The sequence below is a fragment of the Aptenodytes forsteri genome, unplaced genomic scaffold, assembly GCF_000699145.1.
Source record: "Aptenodytes forsteri isolate BGI_AS27 unplaced genomic scaffold, ASM69914v1 Scaffold397, whole genome shotgun sequence".
Classification (NCBI taxonomy): Eukaryota; Metazoa; Chordata; class Aves; order Sphenisciformes; family Spheniscidae; genus Aptenodytes; species Aptenodytes forsteri.
Window position 1 is genome coordinate 198,322 of NW_008794417.1, and position 10,739 is coordinate 209,060.

Below are 10,739 nucleotides of genomic sequence, written 5' to 3' on the forward strand. Positions count from 1 at the left end.
GCACGTTTTTTCAGAAATAGGCTACAAACAGCAGGTAAAAAGCTGTAAGGCAATTGTGACGTCAGAGAGCAGAGATATGCACATCAGAGAGTTATGCTAAAAAATCCAGCCTTGAATCCCGCCCACTATTGGCTGTGGAAAATGTGCAGGTAAAATAAATCAAATTAGCAGCACAAGTCTTTCTGCTTTTCCAGAAAAGCTTTGAGGAAAGTTCCTCGTGTTGTCTGAAACAGCCTCCTGTTTAAATGTTATTATCTATAGGTTTTCCAGGTTGGTGACTGGCTGATGTTGTCACAGACCTCTTGCAGTACGATAGGAGTGCAGCTCCGCATCTGTTAGGATGTTTTTTGCTTTTTCACTTATTTACTTGGGGTTTGTGAGCATTTAAAGACTGTCTTTAATTTCTTAGTAGATGGTGAGCTCCAGATCAAGAGAATATACTGCACAGGTATGATGGATGAATTTTCCTCTCTTCAGATTTCTTTGGCTTTGTTGTGGCTTTGGTGGTTGTTGTTTGGCTTTGTTTTTTATCAAGCTCTCCTATGAATTTTAATCACAAGGGCTGTGTAAGACCTGGGGATGTAAAACATAGTTTTCCATGGCATAAACAGTTGTTAACATGGAGGGTTGCACTCATTTTTGTCTGCCTACCATGTGTTTGCTCTGAAAAATGTTTCTGTCTTAATCTTAAAAACTACCAACACCACAATAAAGCTGCCTGCCCCTAAGTACCCACCTGAGCCTTCCAAAATCAAATATTTGTTGAGGAACCAAGACATCTTGTCAGGTGGAGTCGACAGCAACCCAGTCACAGCCGACCAGGGAGTACACAGGTTTGAGATTCAACATTTATAACCAGAAACCAGCTTCTGACTGGAAACAGAGAAGATGGAGGCAACCACGCAAGTGTCTGAAACCTTGTGCTGGAATAAGGGTTGCAAGATAGCACCAAATTACTGCTCTAGCGCGGGGTAACAGGTGGAGGGGCTTTGCAGTTACAGTGCGGGGGGGATTGCTATGCAGGAAGCAATTCCATTACGGCTTGGAGAGTCCTAATTCCTGTAAGAAAAAATAAAAATAGAAAATGAAGAAACATTGGATTCCATAGCAAGGAAAGGCTATCCTTTAAAAGGATTATAGCGAAATAAGGAACAACTGAAGCACAAATATAGATGCTCTCAGTTACTGCCAGGAGAGAGGCTTAAAGACGCTTTTGGTCTTACCCGGCATGACAGCTCTTATTATGGTACATTAATTACTGTAATCTATGTGAGGAATTTATATTCCAAAACCACTCCCAGAAAACCAAGCTAGCTACATTTCCTCTGTTTTCATTTTCTACATAATTGCCACCGATAGGAAGAAGAAGAGAATGCCCTTTTCAACCTGTGCCTTTCTGCAGCACGTTGTATGTTGACAGCAATGTCTTTACTACTAGAAAGCAACTCCTGTTCTAATCTGTACCTCAGGAGAAATCCTAGTTCAGGTTTCATGGAAAATCATAGGCAAAGGTGGGCTTATTATGGCTGTGGATAAATAATTGATCAGGTTTCAAAAAAAAACACCCATACAAGGAATGGTTTTGGGAAGTTACGAATATTTCTAGGAAGTCAAGGGAATGAATGACTAAACCATATTTGGGGCCAAATCATGAGATTTGAAAATATTTCTACCCATCTCTGTGGTGTGGGTTCATGGCAAGTTTATGTCTGTTTTAATATCAAACGCAATTAACATTTCATGGGATCAGGAAATCCCATAAACGTGGATTTATCTGTAAGCACTGACGTGAAGAGCACTCTTACAGATGAATATACTCATACACTACAGCCCCTGAATAGCACCAGGCAGGAAGCTTCAAAGGGAATATAAAAAGCTAAAGAAGTTGATTTTTCTTTTCTTCTGTACAGAGTCCAAATTTATCACTGCAGGTCTTGGTATTTCCTTGTGGTTTAGTACTGTTTCCACTAGTGCAAAAAACAAGCAAATAAAAAGTATGGCTTAGAAGATCACAGGTGTGTGATTGAGGTTTGACTACGCCTGTTAAGGATAAGTGTTTTGATTTGGGGAAAAGTGCTAAATGAGCACAAAAGGATGAAGTTCAGGTCATGCTGACATTAAAGACCTGAAAAAGGCAGTAAAATCCTTATAATCGAAGCTGAAAAAAAAGACACTAAGTCAAGAAGGAATTGTGAATACTAAGCAAGGCAGTAAAATAATATCAGTACGAGTAATGGAGACTAGAAAAGTGGTACCCCCCCAAACCTAGAATCCAATTTGGTACAAGCTAATTCATCAAATTAAAACATGTAAAATATCCAAAAATGCCACTAGAGAGGGAAATATAGGGCATAGACATATGATGGAAAAACACTGTCACTACCCGTCAATTGAGCTGCTTCTCTGCATTCCAGATAACCAGTAAAACATTATGTTAAATTACCTCCCTGGAGTACTAAATAAGTCAACGGACGGCCATTAGAATACAAATTTGGCGAGCTGTCTGAATAGGTGTAAATCCGAAGTGAGCTCTGTGTCAGTGGAACAACTCTGCAGTTGCAGCTGGCTTAGGTCCCTGCACACATGCTTCTGTGCTCGAGCCACTGCCCCAATGCTGCTTCTTAAATGGAAGTATCTTCAGCAGCTTTCCTGAGAAGTTTTGCTAAGGAAGCTGGTTTTGAAGGAGTTAATGGCAAGGGAAAATTATTCCCTATGAAGTTCTGTACAGGGATCATTGACTCCCATTATTGCAATAAGCAGTGGCATTCTCCTGATACCAAACCAAAGGTGTTTACTATTGCTAAAAATCTCTGAGCTCTATTTCAATTATTTTATCTTGGGTACATCACTATTAAAAACAATTTTTCCACTGTATAGGACATTTCATAGCGCCATGACAAGAGAAAGCACTTTTCAGCACACAGATATAAAAGCGATTCCTTCTGCAGCTGTACTGGCTTCAAAGCTTTATTTAAAGGTTGGGACCTTAAATGTCCCATTTATTTGAAATTTGATATTTATTTCACTTTCAGTCAATGCCTACTGCTGCAGCTAACAAAAGGGAGAATTAATGCAAAACCATGGGCTTAGTGATTAGCAAATATGGTTGCTGAATCCTGGAACATATACTGTGTTACTGTTAATTACCTTCCATGATATTTTAAAATCCAAAGCCATTGTTGGATGAGGTTTGTGGATAAATCCTTTGGAGAAAAAAAAAAAAAAGAACAAAAAACAGAGCACAAATAACAGCTTCTTCCTGCATTATCAGCCTCTAGGACTGGATTGTGAGAATGCTGAGTGTTACACCAATTGAATTTTTTTCTGAAATGATATTATGAGACTACCATCTCTGCTCAGATGTTCATTTCAGTTGAGGCTATATTACATTCAGTTTAAGAACAATTAAAATAAGCCAGACTCAGTATCAGTGTAACAGTTTTCACACAGCCCTTGATGTCAGTTTTACAATACAAATTTTTAGCAGGCTTCTGTACTGGTATAAAATCACTCCTTCAAACTGATAAATCCTCAGCTAGGTAGAGCTGTAATCAGTTTCCCACAAGCAGAAAAGGCAAGGGGGAAAGTATGCAAAAAAAGTGCCCAACCTGGATCCAAAGAGCCAACTGGAAACAAAAGGTTTATCTGTTCCTGGTACACCTCTCACTGTGCTTTCATTTGCACCACGGAGCAGTCTCAGAGCATGCCGTCTGGTGTGTTTGTTTGTTTGTTTGGGTTTTTTTAATGAATGAGCGAAACTAAAGAGGTACACTCTAACTGGTAGTGGGTGTTCAGCCTGTGGGACTAGCCTGGAGCTAGTCCAAAACCCAGGAGTTCAGCACCAGCTGTTTTGCTCTACAGATCTGCTCCTGTTGCCCTGTGCTTCCTGCCAACACAGATGTTGCCAAAATGCCACCTGTACTGCAGCGCTTACTGCTTGCGAAAGCATTTTTCTCCCCTAATGCTCAGTAACGGTCACAACTTTGCACAAGCACCTGTTGCAATCAGCCTGCTTTTTGCTTGAGCAACTAGCTGGCTTGACTACTCAGGAGGTCACACCTCAACAGCCTTGCCCTTGGCAGTTCCCAAAAAGCCTCTAAGTTTCTGTGAAAGTTTACTGACGAGTTTGCCAAGCCTTCAGTCACATTCTTCCGCATTTCTGTTTCCACTTTGCCTACCCTTGCTACTGCTGGGGTTGAAATCTTTGCCAAACCTCCCAGGTTAGCACATTTACCTCTTTGTACCATCCCAGTTAGAAAATGTTGTCGCATGGCAACACAATGCAAAGCATTCATTCCGCTACACAGAACAGTCTAGCTAAAGGCCGTTTCAGCCGCACACAGATTCATTTCTGTGGAGAAGCGAAGAGAGAAAGAAAGGGAAAACACTCACAGATCCCAGAACCCTTCTTTATTTAGAAGAATGGCTTTTAAATGAAGTCAAGCAGTATCTTGTTTTATCATTCATTTATTTAGCAAAGAAAGGAATGAATTCAAATACCCCACACAATAAACACGTATCTATTCCCTGATATCAAGATGCAGATTTGCTTGTGAACAATTTTAATGAATCTGGTTTTTCACTATTGAAGTCATGTTGTACTGTGCATGGATTTGTGCAGAAGCAATATATTTTGGGCTCAATCCTGTAAACACATTAAAATAAGTAACTTGTTACATCCAGACCACTGAACTCAGTGTGGTTACTTATGTGATGAGTAAAATCATACTCAAGAGCCTAGCTTTTGCCCATCTAAATTTAGGCATCCAAATGACAGTGAAAAGTAGAAGTGTAACCCTCTAGGCTCACTATAGTGTTGGTGGAGAGACACAAGCCCTCGCCAGGACGTAACCCTGCCCATCTACGGATGTTCTCCCAGACGAGACATAGAGGGTGCTGGTGGCAGCTACAATCAGAAATTGGTCAGATGCCTCAAGCAGAGCGAGCGAAGCTCAGGCTAAACTGTTTACAGAATTGATCTCATACAGCAAAGCCATTAGGCATACAATTAACTTTAGGAATGTGCTTATGTTGCGCTGATTTTAATAAAACTGGTCCCACATTTAAAGAAGTGAATATATTTATTCTATAACTATGAGGAAAAAAATATTGAAGCATTTATTCCCATTAACATTTTTGTTGCATCTGGGACCTCTTACTTTCTTTTCTGGTTTGAACAGCCATATGGTCTGATGCTTTGAGAACTTTCTTCACTTAAGTGCTTTGGTAGCTCTTGATTTGTACATTGATGTGGTATTTTCCCACAGGTTACTGCGGAGTTCTGGTAGAGCTGACTAAATGCACAGTGTCCTACACCCATCTGAGACTTTAATCAGTACCGCTTAATAGCCTGGAAATCAAAGCCATTTAAGCCCCATTCCTTCACCCACTCTCTTATGAAAAACCTAATACTAGTCAAAAATCTCTTGATTAGTTTTAGCCAAACCACACTGCTCCAACAGCAGGTGACTGCAAACGGCTGGAAAAGCTTCCACGTAAAGTAACTTTAAATGACCATAAAGGTCGTCAGGCTCAAATCAAAGTACAAGGTAAATCTGCAAGCACAGGAGTTCATTCTCTAAGGAACTGGGGAATGTACGCTATGTATCAGACACGAAAATAAGCCCAAAATGTGTACTCAAGCACAATTCTACTTTGAGTTATCCAATGAAAGCATATACTGTACAGGATCTGACTGGCAATCCTGCTTCCTCCTCACTCCATCTAGCAGGGCTACACATAAACAGCTTTACTCAGAGAATTTTGATCTATCTGCTGATATGTTTGCACTCAAAATAGAGAAACATTTTTAAATTTATGCAATCAGTGCAAAAGGGATTTAGTAATTTTAACTATTGGCATCAGGGGTAATACAATTATTTATCCAGAAAAGATCACTTTATCCAAGCGAAAGGATAAGGAGTATTTAAGCATGGCATTTAATGAGCAGGGGAGTTGATTTTCCCCTTCCAAGAACAGAACAATGATGTAAGAACCAAATTTTACCCTTGTGCAAATTTGAGAGCTCCATCACCTTAAACAAGATTTGCAGGCAAATGCCCACTTTGTTATATTTTTGGCAAAAGAAAAATAAGAGCTTTCATGCAGAAATCCGCTTTTCACCAAAATGTATGTAGCCTATTTTAGAAAAAATGCTAAATAAAGTAAATTGAAAATATTAGAGACTGCACTTTGCTGTCCTCCACGTATTAGGAAAGGCTGTATTAAAATACCTGGGCATACGTGTAGAACTCAGAAGGTGAAAATACTGATATAGGCGGTACATCTAGGGTCCTCTAAAATTACCTAAGACACATCAAATGGCTTTAAAACCTGTTGTCTCAGAATCTAGCTTGACAAGGAGACCTTGCCATAAATTTTTTCTCATTGAATTGCTGTGAAATTTCCATGTTTACCCTACTGTTTCAGAGACAGGTTTGAAAAGGTGTTTAAATGACATCACATGGGAGTTGCTCAAAGATCTGGAACACCTGAAATACTCCTTTGGGAGACGGAAGTGTGAGCAGACTGAGCATCTGCTAAATGCACTTCTACCTATGATCATGCAGACTTAACCTAGGGTATTATTACTGCATATATAACACATATCTAACATATGTATCTATCCATGAAAAGAATGGAAAATAGATCACTGTAAAGATAGGTGTGCCTCAAACTACTGAAGAGTTAAAAAAAAGCTAATTTCAGATAATTTTAATTAAAAAAGGTTAAAATAAAAATACATAGTTCAAATATTTTTAAGATATTTGTCTCATAACTAATAGTCTAAATATAAAATCCGTAAGTCAGACTAATGTGCTCTTATGAGAGGGGCAGAGAGGAACAGTGTTGTGCCTACGTGTGTATGTGTGTGTGCTGCTTTTTCTTGGCAGTGGCAGCAATATAGATTTTATTTATCTCATTTAAATGTAAAATTTTATCTTTTGGCATGAACAGAGTGATTCAGATACTGGACTAGTTATGATTTGGAGAGCTTTTTCCCGCTCTATCTGTTTCACTGAATTTACTTGCAGAGAAAATTTCTTTTACCCAAGGGCAATCAGCTAGTTTTTTCCTGGAAAACCAAATCTAAATGTATAGTAAAAAAATCACAAATTACAGAGAACCAGTATTATTATACTTTCTGGAGATGAACTGGTGCAAGGGTGGAGTGCTTTCTTCTGAGTTAGTAACAGGGAGAACTATTCAGCTGGAAAAAATAGGTGGCTGATCTTAATTATTTTCATAGATGTTAAATGTGCGTTCATTTTACTGCACAGCTTTCCAAAGACCACTTGCTTTGCATTTTTCCATTTTACTGCAGAACAGAGATAGGAAGCATAGTGCTACATTCAGATCTATCCCCGTTCAAAAATGCTGCTCATTGCCGTCGTTAGATACCGTGTTTACCCTTGCTATGTAAGTGGCTGGACCACCAAAGCGGTGCTCAAATGCAGTCTCACGTGATCAATGTTTCTTGGTACTTCTTGCTTTTTTTGTACATAGTTTTGAATCATTATAATCTGTACATGTTTTTATCTATTTGCCTATCATAGCATAACCTAATGATCAATGGCTCTAAACGCAGAATGGGAACATTGCCACTCTGCTTCTCCTTGCATACCTTCCTGGTATATTATCTTTGCATCTAGCATGCTCAAAAAAATGAAAGCCCAATTCTTTAATCCTTAATATTCACTTTTAATTTCTTCTCACAAACTTCTGAGAATAACAAATGCTGCCTTACTACTAAGTACTCTGGCAAATCTGGCCCAAATCCCTGCCCTTTTCTTTTCAATTATACATCTGGAATTTCAGATACAAAAATAACAATGTCATGTATGTGGGTGAAGACAGACAGAACAAAGAAAACGGTATAAAAATCCTTTGTGTTTCCTCACCTGCCACTACAAAAGGAATTAAAACTGATAACTTAAAACTCAAAACATTATTTTAAATATTTACATCAATGAAGTCCAACAAGATATTCACTTAAAACACCGTAAGAATGTTCCTCTAGGGGCTGACTAGCGTGGGTCGGACATGGCAGCAAGATGAGACAGCGCTTTGCAAATACATCTGCGTTTTCTGAGCCAGCTTTGTTTGTCAGACGTGCATATAAAGTAAAAGCTGGAAAGAGAAAAGCAGATCTACGATTATGCCTACGTACCCCCAAGAGCCTGAGAAGGCACACAAAACGCGGTGCAGTCGTATCTTTCCGTGACCAGCCTGACGGCGAGTGCTACAGCAGAGAGACGAGCGGGTTCCCATACGCACGCACCAGCAGGAGGAAGCCTGTGGGATGCCACAACTCGTGCAAACCCAAATGCTGCAGCAAGGCCGGTTTACTAACGACACACAGAAAAACCTTCCAGTGTGCCTCTCCTACCCGCCCTCCTCCCTCCGCCTCCCTGTGGGACATGCCCTTGCACACCCTACCAAAAATTAAATCGAACTAGGTGAAGGCTTTATGCGACTGGACTTGGCTCGCAACTGGAAACCACCAACCCTGTAGCTTTCTGGGTTAATTACAAGATTGTATCCCTCGGTACGGCACAGCTGAACTACAGCCAGAGTGATTTACAGCCCAGGAAGATCAGCCCTAGAGAGCCCAGAGCTGCTGCACAGCATCGCTAGACCACCACGTTTCTTCTTGTCGTTGTTCCCAGCACCCTGCGAGCTCTTTTTGGTGGTGTGAGCTTCAGGAGATCGCACAGAGGGCTCCGTGGCTAACAGCAGAGCTCCCTTTTCAAGCCTCATGGAAATAAAAGACAATGCCTAAAAAGAAAATTAGATTTGTACTCCTGGCGCAGCTTTAAGGGGTAACATTATTATTTTTTTTAAAGCTTAGGAATTACTTAGTCACTTCTTAGAGAAATCTGACTGGAAGTTTATGAAACTGAGTGAAGCGATGCAATCCTTATGAGTGGTCCAGCGACACCGAGGGACTATAGCTGCACCCGACACTGAAGGCCAACCTCGCACCCTGCAAAGAAAACATCATGTCACAAACAGGTGTTTGGGGCTTTTGGCAGCAAAGGGACACTGATGGCTTGGATCGTGCTTGAAATGTCTCTGAACTTCATCTCTGAAGCCTCAATCACATGAGCAGTCAAGTAGCACAGGCCTTGGGGACTGGGGAGTTACAGGATGCCAGAAAATACACAAGCCCATTAGTACTCATCATAATTATTGAAATCTGTAAAATAGGTATTAGAATAAGTCTTTGCAGTAAGATGTGGATTGAAGTATTTGTTTCTCTCCTCCAGAATCAGGTTGTTTTTGTTAAATGCCTGGGGGAAAAAAAAAGAGAGAGATAAGAAAATGGGAAGGACAGAAGAAAGGTAGCCACTAAGTGCTCTTTCACCAAGGCAATTTTTGTGGCAAATATCTGTGTATAGTAAGTCAGTCAAAAATGCATTGACAAATACCTGCACAGTTAAAAAAACGTGCATTTGCATGTATCTGCTTACATAATAACATTCCTACAAAAAGCAATGCTACTCAATAAAGTAAAGCCAGGCACTTCCCCCCCCCAATATTATAAAACTAACGTTATGATTAAAAATACTTCTTAATCATACATACTCAGTTCTTCCTATTAGAATGATTCACACATTACTTTTTTACTGAATAAGAATTATTTTCTCTTTACTGCATTAATTCCTCAATTTTCAAATGCAAAATGTAGGAGAAATGTCTGAAGGTCTTAAGAGTGTAAATCCTGTTTTTTTTAAAAGTTATATGGGTATTTAGAGTATGAATTTTCAAAGTTTTTTTTTATTTGTGTAGCTCTGTAGCTATCCAGAGAGATGATTAGTGGAGTTTGCAAAAGCTTTAAATTAGGTACATATTCCACCACTGACCACAAACTCTAGACTTTTCTACCCATTTTTAATTAAATTCTTTAAAATGAAAGAAAAATGCAGAAATTAAAAACTGGATTATCCAGGTAGGATTTAAGAAAAATCCTCATTTACAAAAAGCTTTGCAGCTGCATGAATAAACCGTGTAATCTGAAGATACTGAGCTAGGTATTTTCAGAATGCTCATCCTTCCTTAATCCAGTGGATCTGAAAAGCAGAGCTATTCTAAAAGGTCATAAAAAGAAAATAGCTCTTTGGGAACAATGATCATATGATACAGATATCATGCCAGACTCTCAGCTAGTGTAAATCTGTACTGCTCATTTACAGAGTATTTTGGGTGGGAACACTAGCTGAGAGTCTGACCCATAATATATGCACCAGATACATCTCCTGTATAAAGACAGTGCAGGAAGATGAACAGTGCCCTCAACACCGTATCACGGGAGCCAAAGGATTATCTTCAGTATATGTCACGATGATTGTTAATGGCCTTATTTACTTCTTGAACAAGCCACTAGGGAACACAATTAGGAAAAAAAAACAAAACCACAAAACAAAACTTGAGTGGTCTGTTTTTTTCCAGGAAAGGCTGCTGCTGTATAAATTACACATACACACAAAATCTAACTCCTGTGTAATAGGGACTGACGAAGGAAAGGATCTGTAATTACAATGCTTCAAGTGAAATCTATTTTTGTTATTAACAATCAGCATAATTTGAGTCCAAATGCCACTGCAGAAAACTAGCAAGTAGCGTTTGTTTGATACAGCAGAACTGTTGTCTAGGACCATACCATATTGTCACCGAGAGGCTACTAAGCCTCGTACAATCCACTGACTATTATCCGCTGCTGCTGTTTCACGTGGGCA

General features: G+C 39.5%; 1 protein-coding gene across 1 annotated transcript in view; it reads right to left on the minus strand.

The window, feature by feature from the left end:
* Positions 1-6,436: 6,436 nt before the first annotated feature.
* Positions 6,437-10,739, minus strand: part of LOC103907272 (semaphorin-5A) — a gene marked incomplete at its 5' end in the record, with an annotated part of 172,861 nt that continues 168,558 nt past the window's right edge. Inside the window, one exon of the mRNA XM_009289418.1 lies at positions 6,437-9,293. Coding sequence (XP_009287693.1) covers positions 9,174-9,293 — 120 coding nt within the window. The remainder of the gene's footprint in view (positions 9,294-10,739) is intronic.